The sequence below is a fragment of the Orbicella franksi genome, chromosome 9 (genome assembly GCF_964199315.1).
Source record: "Orbicella franksi chromosome 9, jaOrbFran1.1, whole genome shotgun sequence".
NCBI lineage: Eukaryota > Metazoa > Cnidaria > Anthozoa > Scleractinia > Merulinidae > Orbicella > Orbicella franksi.
In genome coordinates, this window is record NC_138153.1 from 13,913,472 (window position 1) to 13,931,329 (window position 17,858).

The window sequence follows — 17,858 nt, forward strand, 5'->3', positions numbered from 1 at the left end:
TCTTGTTGTATGACTTGTACAAATAGACCATTTTCATATTCTCAGCTTTGGACCGGAACTAGCTTGCAACTGAGACTAATGTGAGAGTCTATTCAAATGTAAATGACTTTAGTCTCTTTTCAATGATATTCCCCCACATGTGCCTTTATTGCAAGCTAGTCACAGTCCAATATCGAGAATACGAATGTGGCCTATTGATTTGGTGCAGAGAAAGCTGGAATAGCAGTAACTGCTTACTCTACAGAGAGAGAAAAATCAGTATTCTGCCTTGAACATGAAGATAATGGGACCACAAAGAAAACCCTCGCCTGATAGAAGATTGAATTTTTTTAATTTCTAACATCATGCTCAGTTTATTATACTATGTGTGATCAAGCGTAAAAGCAACAAGTTTTGTTGAATATAGCTATTTTGGCTCTTAATTTGGTTGGTGTCCATTTTGTTTTTAAGGTAGTGAAATCAATAAGGCAGTAACAAGTGGTTCAGTAAGGGAGAAAGACTCGCGAGATGTAAACAAAATTCAAAAGGAACTGAAAAGACAGTTAAGTCATCAGGTTGAAGTCAAGGAGAAGCCTACTGAACATAGAAGGCTTAGTCTGGATTCTGCAAGGCCAGCAGTTGCGTCAGCTTCTAGTAGCAAGGATCCTCGGGATGTTCCTGAATTTGCTTTGCAATCAAACGAGCAAGCAGTGCAGTGGAAGAGTGCAGTTGAAAATTGGCTCAGCAGGCCACATCCTTTAGGAGGTACAGAAGCAGATTTGCAAAAGGCAGTAGCTAGCAGTGGTAATGTTTTGAAAATGGCTCACTTGTCATCCTCTGTAGCACATGTTCCAAAGCCAAGAGTACCCATGGCAGAAACACCACTTAACATTCCTTTTCAAGCTGTGCATGTAAGATCTAGTGGTAGCACAGAGCAATATAGAGTGATTTCTGGACAGCAAGATGCAAGTGCAAAATCCAGTGTTAGTGCCAAAGAGTACAGGGTGATTTCTGGAAGGCAAGATGGGGATGCAAGATTTAGTGTTAGCACAGAAGAACACAAAGTGATTTCTGGGCAACAAGATGGGCATGCAAGACTTGCTGGAAATGCAGAGCAGCACAGATTGTTTGTAGGAGAGCACAGTGATATAATAGCAAGGCAGGTGAAAGAGGACAATGTTATCAAGAAAGATGCCAAACCATCTGTCACACCTGTAATAATACGAAAAGAAGAACACAGAGAAGATCCGCGGTTAAAGATAAGGCGTTCTCTTGATGAGCAACTAAACACAGGGCTAAAATCACCAAATATGCCACAAGTTAGTCATAGTACTCCATACAATGCAGAAGAAGCTTTGCAAGCACAGGGTGTCAAACTGGAATCTACCTCCATTGCACCAGTAATGACATCAACAACACCATCTACTCTACAAATGAAATATCAAGTAGACGATAAATCCATAAGGGAGCTGTTAGACAAAATAAATGTACAAAAAACGGAAGAATCAACCTATAAAGTAGCACTTGACGATGGCACAAGGAGAGCTCTGGAAGTGATGAAGCAGCAAGGGGCAAAGAAAAGTAAATCAGAGTTGCCAGAAACTGAAATGATTGTGATGGATGCAAACACTGATGGTAAGTTGGACACTGAAGTATGCACAAGAGATGACAAGCCTGTCAAGAGAAGTAACACAAATGTTACTGCAGTAGAGGATAATGTGAAGAGAATTAAAATCAGTAATAATGTCAATCCAGTACTTGATAACATGTCAACTGTCAAAGGAGTAGCGCCAACACCGTTATCCAGAGAAGAACTGGCAAAGCATGGTGAAAAAGCTAAAGGAGTTAGGCAGCCTCACAGACAAAGATCTGAAAAGAAACCACAAAAAAATTCCAATGTGAAGGAACCCAAAAACCCAAATGATTCTTCTACTGGCCAAGAACCAACAAAGCCAGTTGTGGAGACCACAGTGCCAGAATTGTTAGAGGCTCCTTTTCCCAAAATTTTGTCTCCAGAGAGTTTGAAAAGCCCACCAACTTCTGTTTTGATGTCCAAAGCACCCAAGGTGAAGTTGATTCTAAGGAGCAAAGACTCTAAAGATGTTGATGCACAGTCACGTGGTAACAGTAGGAACTCCTCTGAAGGTGCTCTGGCAAAGCAGACCAATGCAGCAGAGGATGAACAAAAAGGTGATTTGGAGAGAGACAGAAAGTTGATTGATTCACCAGTGTCCATGGATATAAGTCCCCAGTCTACCACACCAAGTTTGCCAGAATCAGTTAGCCCTATAACTGTAGTATCCTCAAAAGGGCGATACCAAATGCCAGTACCACCTACTGCAACTCCGACAACCCTGGTGCATTCTGCACAGTCATATTCAGCACCAGTGTCTTCATCCTTTCCATTTAGTCCACCTCTTCCTGAAGGTCCATATAGGAGCACAATTTTACCACCGCCAAGACCTCCCCCTCTAGGCCAGCAACCAGTTCATCCCATGCCATTTGTTCCTCCATTGCCAACTGCATCTTCAAGTGTTACCACTCCATCTCTGCCTGGTGCCCCACCTTCATTAAAAAGTCCTACAGTATCCTCTGCACCATCTGGTGGATCTTTGTCTTGCAATCCTTCCTTTCAAGATGCCTCCTCTTTTGTGCCACATTCTGCTGTTCCAGCAAGTTCTGTCTCTCCAGCCGCTTCTGTACCACCTACCATAGGGGCCTTTGCTGGTGGTCCATCATATCTACCCCCACCATCTACACATCCTGTGAGTGTCCAAAGAAAAAGCAGTATAGATGCATTGCCCAGTCCTGCATCCTCATCTGCTGGACAATTTCCTACAACATTTCCTGGTCAACAGTGGACAGGTGCTCTTCCACACAGTCAGGGATTTGTATTTCCAACCAGTGCGGCTCATCCTCCAGTACCACCAACTGAAGTGCTGCGGTGGCCCACAAGACCAGGCCTCCCACGGCCGGTTCTCCCCCCAACACCTGGGAGACCGCTTCATGTTTTCCCACAACAGTTAGGAGGTCCTCCACAAACTACACCCTTTCAAAGGTCACCGGGTGAGATTCCTGTTCGACAGCCACAAGGGGGAGGATTTGTGCCAATTAGAGTTCCAAGATTTCATACACCACCTGTGCCACCTGTAAGAACAGCACAAATAACATCAGTACGTCCCATGTTTGGTGCAGTGCCTGTGCCACCTCAATTCCAGCCACACCTTACTTATCAACATCCACCTCCTATTGGATACTGGCTCGCTCCTTTAAAGCCACCAGCTGTGCATAGTGGAAAAACAGCGGGTCATGTGGGTCGTATGCCCTCTCACTCACCAGCCCAGAAACATTCAAAGGAGTTACAACAAACATCTCCATCATTGTCTAAGAAAAATAAAGACCCCAGTGTTGAAAAAGCACAGAATGAAAACCGAGAACAGAACAAGGAAAATTCCAACGATGCTGGCTCAGAAGGTCCTAAAAGCAATGTGTCTGTTCAGAAGGGGGATGGCAAAGAAAAGTCAAATGCTCAGTTAGAGAAGCAGAGAGAAGTTGCTGTAAGCAAGGTAGAAGTGACTGATGTTGATACTACAAAGGAGGACAAGGTGGTAACAGCCACCAGCAATGACAAGAAAGCAACAGCCAGCACAGATAAAGAGAGTAAAAGTGAAGCTGTTGAGGAATCTGTTGTTGGTAGTGCAAAGCAGCTTAGTAGAGACACAGATGAGGTAAAAGTCCAAGATTCAGAGACACTGAGTTTTGATCAGACCCTGCCCCAAGAGCCACTGAAACCATCAAGTAAATGTGAATTAGCTTCTGATTCATCTGCCGATAAAGAAAATCAGATTCCGGAAGGACAACCAGGAGAGTCCAACAGGGATGATTCGACAGAACAAAGAAGTAAAAGTTTGCAAGGAAGTGATGTTGCTGATAGTGTTTCAAGTAAAGTATGCATTGAAGTTGAGGAGCCTAGTGAAATGGCTGCCAATGAATTTAAAGATTCCAGTTCTCAATTTACACCAGAGCTCTCCAGCAACTTTGGTGAGGAGCACATTGATGTTTCAGGCAGTGGCAACATTGCAGAGGTTGTTGACATCGACTGTCTGCCCACAATGACTTATCAAACTGAGGCAGAACGCAAGGGATTCAAAGCCAGAAGTAAAATTTATGACATTCTCAGACAAAATGCCCAACAGACGAGATCTGAAACAGATTCAGCTGACCAGGAAGAGGTTGAGGACTTAGATGATCCTGACAATCCAGATCCCTGCGCAATGGAGGAGGATCTCAATGCTGATGATGAAGGTGGGGACAGAATGAAGTTAGAGAGTTATGGAGGCAGAGAGAGAAACCAGCCAGCTAGAGGGTGCTGTAATGCATGTACTAGGCAGAACAATGTTTTGTTACATTTGCAAACTTTCAAGTGTTCATTGGGCAGTTAATTAGTATAGGTGATAATGACTGCCAGCACAATCAGGGATTTACACTATGAGCGATAATTGCTTAAGCTTAGGTCAGTGCAATTTGAAATAATTTTAAAATACTTATTACAAATATCGTAAATCTTAAATTATTTAAGATTTCATACAATTAGTCATTCATTTTGCGACTGAGAAAGTGATAAACATATAAGTATTATTTTGTGTTGCTGTGCAAATTAAATACAAACAATAAATTGGCCTGCTCTCAGCCAATCACAATGAAGTATTTTTCTCAATCATGTAATGATAATAAAAAGAATAATCAATTAGTTTGACAAGGTTACTGATGGTCACAGTCCCTGCCTGAAGAAAGATGATTTGGGCACCGGTGTCTTGCTGTGGTGATTCTTTCTGGTTTGCCCTCTTCTGCAGGACACATTTTTGCTGGAATTTAAGAAGAGAGAAAATTTTATTCAGTTAAGGATAACAGTTGATTTTGAATTTTGAATTACCTCCTGTTTTGAACTCGAAACAATTTCCCATGGATTTGTTCTTTAATAAACTATAAGCTATTTCAAACTCCTGCTATTTTGAATTATTTTTGATTTCCCTGAGAGTTTGAAATAGTGGGTTTCAATTGTATGTACAAAACATTTCAAGTGTTTATGGTTCAAGTGTCCTTTCTACTTTACAAACATTTTAGTTGGTAATGTTAGACTTACCTAGCTTGTAAGAATAAAATTAATGCTGGAAGGCTGTCACAGAATAGATTTACGATCTTGTTTATTTTGACTTCTGATTTACTTTACTTCAAGGTATTGCAGAGGAGGAAAAATTGTTATTCAGTGGAGAGGAGAGCACTGCAGGTGAACAGGCAGTCCATTTGGATAGTGGATTGCGTGTTGTCCAGCTTCTCGAGCTCGATAGAATCCATGACAAGGACAAGGAAGGAGACTGTGAAGAGTCTGCAGCCTTGGGTTCAAATGTAGAACATGAAAATGGGCAACCTCAAGAGGAACTTCCAAGTCAACTGCCCTCTCATGAGAAACAACAAGAAATGTTACCTAGGGACAGTGAATTTGAAGACATCAGTGATGTGTCAGATGAAGGGACACCTGAAAGAGACCTTCCTGGTAAGTAGCCTTTACATTGGATTTAAGTCTGCAGTGATAGGCATCCATCCTGTGGAATTATCTACTATTATAAAAGTAACTTTCTGATAGACTTCATTAATGTGGGCTATCCTTGACTTCACCTAATAGAGGCATTAATAAATGGAAACCAAAGTAGTGTTTTGACACAAATCAGGTAAAAGTGTGTTGCTATTGTGGTGAGACATATAAACTTCAGTTCTAATAAAAGTTTGATTTTGATTTGATTTTGATTTGATTTTGATCAGTTGCCTTTTTGGTGCAAACATTTAAAAACAACAACAACAGAAAACAGCACATGAAAGCTAGTACTTCGTGAATGTTCTGTTTGAACTATCATATACTAGGATTCTATCCAGAGAACCTTGTACAACAAGAAGCTGGAAGTACCGCTCTAGAGCATTCATTCGAACCAGCCTGCATTAAAGTTTCATCCACACTGTACTTAAAAGGTAGAATCACACTGAATTAGGTTTCAAAGGGTTGATAATATTAACCAGAGCTTCATTCTGTTTTTTTTCCCCTTTTGTTCCTCCAGGGTTTGGCTCTGTGGATATAGAACAGCTGTGGTCATCTAACGCAGTGGATACTTCTGTACCAGAATCAGAGGCAGCTCCCATAGATACTGTTCACAGCACTGTACCAGTATTAGAGGCAGCTCCTGTGGGTACTCTTGACAGAAATGTACCAGTATCGGAGACTGCTCCCGTGGATACTGCTGACAGTACAGTATCTGAGGCTGCTCCAGAGCTACTTCCCAAGGAAGTGTCCAAACCAAAGGCTGAAGTTGTACATAATGAGGCAGATAGCTCAAGCTCTACGACAAAGAAGCATGACATGCGCAAAAGGCACATAACTGTTCAGTCGCAGAAGAGGAAAAGATGGGACAGTACCAGTGAAGACACTGATGCTAACAAATATTCCTCCTCATCAAAAAGAAGTAAAAGGAATACACATAGGAGAAGCAGCCGCAGGAAATCTCCTGATCGACGCGAAACTGTGAGCAGTTCAAGGAAAGGTGAAAGGGCTAGACGGACATCTGAGTCCAGTGTGGCAAAATCTGACACCCCTTCACGCCGCATTGTTAGTGGTGTTAAAGGTGGATCCCTGCAGATTACCATTTTACGAGGTCAGCAAAGTTTGTGGTTGATTATCTTTTTTGCGGACAAGGGGGGTGGAAAATTGTTATACTTCTTAAGATATTCAAAGAAAGAATGACAACAACCTACCCGAAAATAATAAAATTTGATTGCTTTATTAGTTTACTTGTTCAACTGCCCAGAAAACTAATATTAGCTTCTTCCTTTACACGTGTGTATAATGTATGTGTTTGCTCCCTCTTTTGGTATTTTTTATTTTTGTTTCTTTTGGCACCAAAATGGTTGTGAAAAGATCTTATTAGGAATGTTCTGTGATTGATTACCCCTGGAGCAATATTTTGACACTATTTTCATTGATGCACACATGGTCTGCAATGTTGTTGTCGCTAATCACATTGCTCAGCTACATTATAAATAGTGCTATTTATGGGTATAAACCCATTTCGGTCAGAGTTAAAAGACACTTCTGTTTTGTTGATTTGGTTATTGGAGAACAGAAATCAGTCTTGTCCAAATGATATGTTGTATATTTGGGGTTGGGTTGATGTTGATATATTTTGAAAAAGCCGTGCAACGTAAACGGAAATGTGGAGCATAGCTCAAGTACATGGCACAAGTGGAGAAATTCCACTGTGCAATTTAATAATGTGAGCATTATTTTCCTTTCTTTAGACACTAAATCTCAAGAAATGCAAGTGAAAGAAGAAGAAGCAATCTTACGTGAAACACAAAAAATTGAAGAAGTGAGTACTGCAAAACGAAATAGAAAAATTGCTTGAATAAATAGAAAAAATTAATAGAAACTGATTTAGATTAAACCCATTTTTTCATCAAAAACAAAGAGAAATCCATTAGCTGACGTGGAGTACAGTGACCTCGAAGACATCAGTCCAGGGAGACTCAGTTCAGACGACGAAAGTCCAGCCACCCCACCCACCCCAGAGACGGCAATTCCAGCCATGGACTTCACTCATCCAAGCCTGGGATTCTGGGCTGCACCACTTAAAACAAACGAACCAACTGTGAGTGGCTCTGCTGTTGTTGAAGAGCACCAGGTGTCTGGTAAAGAAATCTTGGCCCCACTAACTCATTCATCTCATCTGGAAGAGTGTCCTGTTGATATTGAACCAAGTCAAGTGCGATATCCCCTGGGAGAAGTAAAATTCTATGAGGACGAACCATTTATTGGGCAGTCATCTTGGCCAGGTTAGTTTACGTCTAATTCTGATTTAGTAGTCTTAAAATAGGAATACTCCATGCAGAACTACAAATGTACATTTGCAAAAAAGGGACAATGTGATTTGAACAAAGCTAGCCAAATTAACAGATATCACAACTTTGCTTTTAGTCCAAATGTTTGGCAGAAATAAATGTATAGTTGATAAAATAAAAATTACCTTCTAAATCACCCCACCCCCCACTAAATGAGCCCCCCTTCCCCCCCCCCCCCGAAAAAAGTTCAATAACTGCTTGACTAGGATATTTTGTAACTAACTCCATGGGAGTTTATTTGAGGAAATACAGTATGTTCATCTTTGATCTTTTTTTTTGGTATTATCTTTAGCTGAAGGCTTCTTCTGCCAAACTACGACCTCTGAAGAACGTGACTTGGTGAGTCAAAGAGTGGAGAAAGACCCCTTTCTGCTAGATGACAGTGTTGGTCACTATCTCTCACGTTCCTCACAAGAGAGTGAGGAGGACATTACAAGGTATGTTAATTTTAAAAGAGCTACATCACAGTTTGCGCGTCTTGAGAAGTTTAGCCTAAATTTTTCAATAGTCTGACTCTACAACTTTGTCATTCCTAATCCGTCTCAATCTTCTCCATTCTTACCCATCCTTTTTCCTTAGTGGGTTATTATTAGCTCTTTGGTGTTTTTCCATCTTAGTGAACTATCATTTTCAGGTTCCCTTCAATTTAAAGGTAATTTTGTCCAGGGCTAAAACATCTCAAAATACCTTGGCTAAGCTCCTTTAATTTTCTCAAGTACTGCCTCACCCCGTTTTTTGTTCCCTCAAAGGTACACTCAAGAGTTTCCTCAGTCTGAAGTGTTCGAGTATGGACATGGGGTAAGAGATCATTTGCAACCACAGGAAAAGCTATATAGGAGCAGTGGCCATGCGCAGTCCAGAGGAATTCAGAAGGTAGAATAATTTTTTATTATTGTCATACAACCATATGTTGGGTATGCCTCATCAAGATCATTTCAATCAACTTTTGATCAATGTTCATCACTTTTTTAAGAAAAAGTAAACATGAAAGTGAAGAATGATCATCGCGGTAAATTTTCCAATATAAGCAATTGGAAAGAAGAAGCCTGAAAAAATCAGGTCTTCAACGGGATACGAACCCGTGACCTCCGCGATACCGGTGCGAGCATCGCACCGGTATCGCGGAGGTCACGGGTTCGAATCCCGTTGAAGCCCTGATTTTTTCAGGCTTCTTCTTTCCAATTGCTTATATTGGAAAATTTAGTGCGATCATCACTCTTCACTTTCATCTACAACCGCAGTTCATATGAATTATTTCATATAAACTTCACATCAAAAAGTAAACATGTTCCTTGTTTGTATCGAGTTAAAGAAACATGAGTGGTAGTTTGGGAGAACGAGAAGTGCTGTGGGAACACGATCCGAGAGGCAAGTGTTTCCGCAGCTCTTTTTCGACTTCTCCCAAATTTTCATGAATGTTTCTATTAAACAATTAGATTATGAGCTCGAGATTTCTATCGCGTGCTAGTTGACTAGGGCACAGCCCGAGTCAACTACACGCAAAGAAATCGAGAGCGAATAATCTAATTGTTTTGTATAAATCTGCTAGTCATTCAAAACTTTATCTAAATCCTCTTCACAGACACTTCGAAAACGCCATGAAGTGGCCACTATTTTGTTAACAAGGGTACACTACTACCCTACTCACTAGCTATCACAATAGATTGTGAGTAGCAAAGCCAATCAGAGAACGGCATTCGTGATAGAACGCTAGTAGATTTATACTAGAAACACGGAGAACTTCAACATGTTCTCTATTTCCTTTAGATAACACAATAATGAAAAAAGAAAACAGTGTCTTTACTTTGATCATCAAAATGTGAATTGTTTCTCTTTGCTCGCATCAACATTACGTCAACAGCTCATGCTAGTTCGGTGTTTCTGTTGAGTTATACAAACGCGATTTTTAACCAATCAGGGTGCATATTTTCTTTAGGCTATTTCCTAACTGTGAATAGTATATGACTATCCACGTATTGGTGCTGTCACAGTAAACAACATCGAAAGTAAATCATGAAAGATGGTAAATTTTGAGCGAATGATAAAGAGAATTTTTTTTCCTTGCACGTGCACGAGACAAGGGAAAAAAAATCTAAGGCCTGACAGAATTCCCAGCTACCAATAGTGCTTGCAAAATGCGTTCTTAAAATAGCCGAGATGCTTGTGTTTAGATGAGAGGATGTAAACACGGTTGTGACATTTAAGATTCGCGTGTATTCTTGAGAAATACTTTATAAAAGCAATAGAGTAGTTTTCCCGTGGTTACATAGCCTCATCCTGGGGAGTTAGAAGAATTCTCAAAGTTTATGCAAACCCTCTACTGCATCTTGGCCTGCATGTCGAGGGTATCTAAAGTTGTTGTTGATGATGATAACTGTCTCAAATTCTCCGATCCCCCTCCTGTTTTAGATGAGGCTATGTAAACACGGAGAAAGTGCTCTATTGCTTAAATGATATCGCACATTTCTTTATTAATATTTTTCCTGCAGGAAGTCAAGCACCGCTCAACAAACCGAGAAACCAGATATCCTTGGAAGACTCGCGAAGAAAGCAAACATAGTCAGGTGCCATCAGCAGGCGGAGAAGGCAGGTGTTGTATTAACTTGGCTAGAGATACATCTTAGTCAGCTCTCTGCAGTGCTGCTCTCACAACATAAACTGCCAACTCATTTCTCTGTTTTTTGTTTATGACATGTGCTTTTCCTTTCTGTCAGCTTACAAGCTTCAGCTATTTAATTGTTCCCTAACTAACATGGCAATTGTTATTGTGTATGAAGTTTTGTGAATGCGTTTTTGTTGGAGATGGTGGCACACTGTGAGCAGTTGACACTGATGTGTTTGTATCCTTGGTTAAGAGTACTTATTGTTGCTAAACAATCCTTTGCTAGTGGAAAATATTACAGTGGAACCCCACCTTACGGCCACTCTGTTAATACGACCACCTCGTTATTACAGCCATTTTATTCTGGCCCAATCAAAAAGCTCAGCCAGTCATTTTCTTATTTTAGGTCCGTTGGTGACTGGATAACGGGGTTCCACTCTATTTATTATCAGTAAAGCTCCATGAGACATTACAACATCGAAGTATCTGTCTTGAGTGAAACTGATGTTCAAATTTTCCTAGTGTGTTTTTCTGCCGGTAACTGCTAATAAGAAACATTTAAACATAGTTAACACCATCTGCCCATAGTGCTTGTCAGGGGAAAATACCCGGATGGATAGTAGTCGTCTCTGAAAATTGTACGAAAGACGCAATTTGTGTATTAAGTACATTTGGCTTTGACGCCTTTCATCTAAAAAAGTTGAAAATAATTCAATATGATTTTTGAACTGGCCCGCGGAAGAAAATTTATTGTTGAGCAATAACGACATTAGAGTGTTTATGTCTAGGAGCTATCGGTCTGATGGTTGCGTCTTGAAAATGTGATTTTCTTAAAACTAGCATATTTTCCTGAGAGTCTTCAAGCATCACATTTCTGTGGAGCAACTATCAGCCGATAGTTCTTCGACAGAAACATTCTATTGTTTAAATATTGCAAAGAAAGTGGGAGATCTGTAAGTTATTTTAATTTCTGGTTATTTGTCCGTTGTCATAGGACTCACGTCAGCAAGTCAAAGCGCTACTGGAAAAAATATTGGCTGTGATGAGGAATCTTCCAAGCACGCTGCAAAAAGGAACAAAGTCGTTAAAGAAGCACATAGCACCAGTGGCAATGAACCGGTCGGAGATGATATGAGGGATTGGAAAATCTATGTTTTTGCGTGTATGAAAAAACCTCAATTTGAAAACTGGATTCGAAGAAAGAACTTCGCGGCTAAATTAGCTGGAAAGTGCAGTGTTGTTCTTACTCCAGAGCAGGTCAGGCGGTCTTCAGAGCGTTGGTACCGTCGAGTTAAGAAACAATTGAGGCGAACAAGTCACAGCTCTAAGCCACAAACAGAGGACTTGGAGACATCGGACTGTCTTGAGTTTGATTTTGATGACATGGATGTTGAGAGCAATTGCGTTAAAGTTCCTTCCGGAAACAAGGAGCAGAGTTGTAGTTCTGTTTCAAAGGAGTTACAACAGTGTGAGAGTGTTAATAATGACAATGTTGAGAGATGTACTGTACATAGCACGCGTATGGAGCACCACGCATCGCCTGGCACAGAGAGGAGTGAAGTTGTACATAGGCTCGTAAATTTTAATTCAGTTGATGATTGCAATTATGGCACCATTGATATTGATAAGAAGGATGACCTGATGTGTGATAAAGAGGTTTCAATTATTTTAAAACAAGATGACATGGGTGATGTATCTACCAGCAACGTTGTAAACGATGATGCAAACGGCTCTGTCCTTGGTAGTGTGACAAGTAAATCGGCAGGAAAGAATATCCCTGTCAAAGCAGAGCAGCCATGTGATGATCTTGTAGAAGATCAAGTGACCCTGTGCGAGGGGGATGACGTGAGAACAAGCCCAACAAGTGAAGCGAAGGTTGGTTGTAACAAACAGCAGGATGAAGCGAAAGAGAGTCCTGTGGCAGAGGTGTTAGAGGAAAGCACAGGTCTCCACTCAGATGGTGAAGGTAACGGAGGTAAAGTTATAGATGGAGAAAATGAAGGCGTACTTGGTCCTGGTTTTGGAGAGGTCATTGATGGACAAGGTGGACCATCTCAAGAACAAGGTGTCGCTGCTGATTTTAAGTCAGTGAGGGAAGCACAGGTGATTCAAGTTACACAACACGACCAGGGTATGGAGGGAACACCAAAGGAAGTAACGGACGCATCGCTGTTGCATACCAAGGACACTGTTGCTGAAGATGCTAAGATGGATGTGACTGGAAGCTCGCAAGCAGGAGTTTTGGAAGAGACAGCTGAAGTCAATGATGACCAAGAGAGCTGTCAAGATCCTGCAAGTGTTGCAAGACAAGGCATCCAAGAGGTGGAAAATGCCCTTGTCCACACAGATAGTCGTGATGCTAAAGATGCAAAGTATTCTTTGGAAGACGACTCAGTTGGAGAAGGGAACAAAGTAGAATCTCAAATGGGTACTGACGACACAGAAGACAAACCTCCATTTACTGCAACAGCAGAGGCTCAAACTAACATTGATGGAAACTTTGATAAAGCCACTGTTGTGTTGGAACAAGACAAGACTGATAGTGTTGATTCGGGGGAGACAAATACTACTATGACTAACAGATCTCCCATGATGTCATCTGCGGTCAGGAGTTTTGCTGAACTCCGTGAACCACAGAGTGGCTCGTTAACTACTATTGTGTCCACGCCAAATCAGCCAAAGGTGGTAAACTTACCAGCTCTGCAGAGGCCTTCTTTAAATGCGGTGACTACACCCATTGTTCCTGTCACATCTTGCTTTTCACCCTTTCAACCTTTTCAACAGAATCTTGTGTGGCCAGTTGTAAGACACACTAGTCCCTTTACCACTGCAGGGATTGTTCCAGTTCCAGTTCCAGTTCCAGTTCCAGTTCCAGTCTATGCTCCTACACATCCACTAGGTAATTATGGATTTGACCCTTCTTGGGTAGACCACCCACTGCATGCACCCATCCCAGTTGGGTGTGTTCGCTCGCATTCGACGTATGAAGACATTTGTCCTCCTGGCACTGAAAAAATCTCTCTGGAACCAAGCAGTGACTCGGCAGATCTTGTACCAGGGCCAGAGACGCAAGAAGAAGAAACAAGTAACACCATGGATGACAAGCAGCTGCATGGAAAAGTTATGGATAATTCAGTAGTAACTGCTCTAATGCAGTTTTACTCTGAAATTGAAGAGGTAGAAGATAGTGAGAGAAATGTTGTCAAAGGAGCTGATGATACTATTGAAACAAATTTTGTACGTAGTCTCCCAAAGCCTGTGGAAGAATCAACGCAGACGAAAAGTAACAAAAGCCATGAGACAACAAGTGACATGGAGGTTGAATCTGACCGTGAAGACGGTGATAAAGATGTTTCTGAAGATGTAGAAACGTCAGGAACTGGAGGCGTTGCTAACCCGGGTCGTAAGAGGGCTGAAAGTCTGAATAGAGCAGGCAAATTCGAAGGCAAAAACGGGGAGGCAGAGTTCACTGAAACATCGACCAAGCAAAGCCAATCAGCGGGTGGTATGGTTTGTTCTAAAGTGAATATAACTCTGGTGGAGAATCGAGTGAACAGAACAGAAGTAGAGAATCCTATGATGATGAATCTGGAAACCACTAACGATGAAACACAAGCAAAGAATCCTAAAGTTGAAACTGAAAGAACACAGGTTATTAATACTGGTTTTACTGGGGACACAACTCGGATGGAGTATCCTAACGTTACTATGAATGAATCGCTGGTAGACAATCTAGACAACCCTATGGATATAACACTTTCAGCGAAACTTGATACTGATGAAACAGTGGCAGAGAATGGAACACTGGTGGAGAATGCAAATGCTGCTATTGACAAAACAAAGGTGAAGAAGGCTAGTGATCCTATTGAAACAATACTGGCTAAGGAACCTGATGATGCTACGAATGAAACTCTGGTAGATAGTCAGGATATTGCTGTGGATGGAACACAGATGGAAGATCCTTACATTGCCGCGGGTGGAACACATGCAGAGGAACCTCCTAGTAAATCAATACTGGCTGAGGAACCTGATGTTGCTATGAATGAAACTCTGGTGGATAGTCTTGATATCGCTGTGGATGGAACACAGATGGAAGAACCTTGCATTGTCTTGGATGGAACACACGCAGAGGACCCTGATGATGCCATCATGGGAGGCTTGAAAGAGGAGCATCATGAAACACATGCAGAGGAACCTGCTGATGCCATCATGGAGGGCTTGGAGGAGGCCCATCGTGGAACACATGCAGAGGGACCTGATGAGGCCATTATGGGAGGCTTGGAAGAGGAGCATCGTGGAACACTTGCAGAGGAACCTGCTGATGCCATCATGGAGGGCTTGGAGGAGGCGCATCGTGGAACACGTGCAGAGGGACCTGATGAGGCCATTATGGAGGACTTGGAAGAGGAGCATTCATTGAGCCCCATTGATCCACTCTTCATGGCAAATGCTGAGCAAACAATCTTCAGCTCCATAGGTGATCTGACAAACTTGTTAGGACAATCATCAACGTTTGATCGTATTGCAGAGGAAGCCATTGCTTCGACTGTGTCATCCCTAGAGGATGTCCTTCGTCAAGCACATAGCAGCTACCTGTACCATGAGTCCAGCAGCTGCCCATCTGACAGTGGTGTGTCCGTGGGGGAGGAAGTTTCAGTTCCTTCAAGATCATTCAGCAATATTCCCATGTCCACGATTTCTCCACAGGATGGTGATGCAAGCAAAATAGGTTCTGTGCCTGGGTGGAGTGTATCGAGCTGCTTGAATGCAGGTATGCAACCCCGGGTGGTTACTGCAACAGATGCTAGAGCAAATGACAGGAATGGGACAACTTCTTACATCGATACAGGTTTGTCTATCACCTAGATGTTTGGTTAACTTACTTTTGGGACCAGCTTTGACATCCATCTTAGAAAATTGTGCCACCAGGGTTTGTCATTTGAATCTTTCGGGAAGCAACCCACCAGTTAGTCACTGCCCTATACTGTTTTTTTTCCTAAGCTTGCCGACATTTTAACTAACAACAGCAATTGCTGTAACCTTATAGCTAATGGAATTATTTTAACTTTTACGGTGTTATCTTGTACATAAGCTAACATAGGATCTCTCATAGTCAATGAGTTTTTATCATTTTCCTCTAAATGTTTAAATTTTATAAGTACCGTATGTCAATTAGTGTTGCTATTTTACTAGTGTCCCCAATTAAACACACAGACACTTAAATGAAGGTTGTACTTACTTAGCTGCTCGTCGCTGCTTGTCATAAATTTAGTAACTTCTCTTCTTTACCAACAGAGAAACTTCCCGCACAGAAGAAGATTAAAAAACCAGCTGGCCACAGGAAGTTCTACTTCTATGTGTATTCACCTGAACATGACAGAGAATGTGAAGCAGTCAAGGTAACTCTTATGACTTCTCGTTCAAATGAGGCGACGTCCACAATACGCCGGGGAAATTTGAAAACGCAGCTTTATTTTTACGGTTAGACCTACCGTCCACACTAATCCGTCACGAAAATGGAGCTTTTCGAAAACGCTCTTTAAACTGGAGCTATATTTCAACTTTATTTCTAGTTCTATTTCTAGTGTGGACAGAGAACATTTTGAAAACAGAGCTTTTCGAAAACAATGAGATCACAATAATCTTCTGATTTCCCTGCGCGGGTTTTCCTCAAGCACAAATCCAAGATGACCGGATTGCATAAAAACGGAGCTTTACGAAAACGGTGGCGTCGCGATGACAATGTGATTCCCGTGTCCGAGTGTCCTCAAACACAAAATCCAAAATAGCCGGTGATTGTTGCGTTTTTAAATTCTTCGGCGTAGCGTGGACGGAAAACATTTGATGGGTTTTCCTCGACGTAGTGCGGATGGGGCCTAAGATCGTGTTGTTCCATAGAATAAGATGCAGATATTAACAGACCATGAACATTACCAGTATCTTTTAAAGCAGAGTAGGAATGCATAGAGTATAAGGAAGAACTTGCACAAGGAACTTCTACCCAAACAAAGAGAAAAAAATTAAAACCTTTTTGTAATTCTAAAAGAATATGTTCGAGTTATGTAAATATAATGGAATCTGGTAAGTTCTAGGAAATTATTATTATGAATTTCATGATTAATAACAGGACAAACGCATGAAAAACTGACATGAATTTGTTTTTTTACAATAACAGAAAGGCAGAAGGGACAAAATTAAGTCAAAACGCGAGAAATTCACGTGTCTGTCCGCTTATTGACGATGAAAATTAGTCAATGAGCGCGCGAGAATTTCTGCAGTTGTTATAAAAACAACTTTTGTAAATGGTGTGGCGAGACAATGGTCTTAGTTTGGATGTTGGATTGAGAGCAGCTCTAATTATTTGTGTTTTGACAAGTGGCATCTCAGAAATAGCTTTCTTTTTCTTAGTGATATCATGAATCAAGGATTTTTGACCACTAACTGCCTTTTGTGTTTGTTTGTCTGTTTGCTTTTTCAAGAACTACATGTTAAAAGCAGGAGGAACATTTGTTGACGTTAAGGACTCTGCGTGTTTGGAGGAGAATTCCCGAGAGCTGAAAGTGTTCATCAGACGAAAACACTTACCAGCTGTTCACAGGTAAACAAGCAAACAGACAGACAAACAAAAAAACAAGCAAGCAAACAAACAAACAAATAAACAAACAAACGAGGATTGGTTGACTGGCTAGCATTTCTTGATCACTTTGTGAAGAAACTCCGTCTTAGGTTAGTTTCTCAACATTGAGGCAGATTGTATATTCCCCAGTACATCTGCTTAACTCGAAATTCAGATCCTAGTTTGTGAACCAGATACAAGTGAACGTATTTGAAACCAAACACAATCCATTACCTTTTGGAGAGCAGGGATGGCACAGTGGTGAGAGTGCTTGCCTCCCACCAATGTGGCGTGGGTTCGATTCCAGCCCGGTGCCATATGTGGGTTGAGTTTGTTGTTGGTTTTCGCCTTGCTTCGAGTGTTTTTCTCCGGGTTCTCCGGATTTCTCCATCCAGCTAAGGCTGATATGACTTCCTTTCTAGATTATGTATTTTTTAAAAACAAGGACATCAATGTGATTGAATCCCAAGCATCGATAAACAGTGACTTCACCTTTGTGTTTCATATCCGAAGAAGAAGCTCCAATTTTGATTACGAAAATTGTTTGCCAGCTCCACTCTGAGGTCAACGACTGAATATTTCAGAACTCAACTTGCTCTCGAGTTATTGCCATTGAATTTCCCTATTCCCATCCTCCAGGACTCCCTCTTTATTTTCCATGATTTCGTTCAATTTCGTTTAGAATTGTGGATTTTATGTTGAGATTTTTTCTTGTAT

General features: G+C 41.3%; 1 protein-coding gene across 1 annotated transcript in view; it reads left to right on the forward strand.

Annotated features, from left to right (window-relative positions):
- Positions 1 to 17,858, forward strand: part of LOC145496402 (uncharacterized) — a 42,602-nt gene that overhangs the window by 16,186 nt on the left and 8,558 nt on the right. The window contains exons 14-24 of the mRNA XM_081476039.1: positions 451 to 4,284; positions 5,216 to 5,533; positions 6,090 to 6,680; positions 7,324 to 7,394; positions 7,494 to 7,857; positions 8,216 to 8,360; positions 8,673 to 8,796; positions 10,413 to 10,509; positions 11,520 to 15,374; positions 15,821 to 15,924; positions 17,005 to 17,123. Coding sequence (XP_081332165.1) covers positions 451 to 4,284; positions 5,216 to 5,533; positions 6,090 to 6,680; positions 7,324 to 7,394; positions 7,494 to 7,857; positions 8,216 to 8,360; positions 8,673 to 8,796; positions 10,413 to 10,509; positions 11,520 to 15,374; positions 15,821 to 15,924; positions 17,005 to 17,123 — 9,622 coding nt within the window. The remainder of the gene's footprint in view (positions 1 to 450; positions 4,285 to 5,215; positions 5,534 to 6,089; positions 6,681 to 7,323; positions 7,395 to 7,493; positions 7,858 to 8,215; positions 8,361 to 8,672; positions 8,797 to 10,412; positions 10,510 to 11,519; positions 15,375 to 15,820; positions 15,925 to 17,004; positions 17,124 to 17,858) is intronic.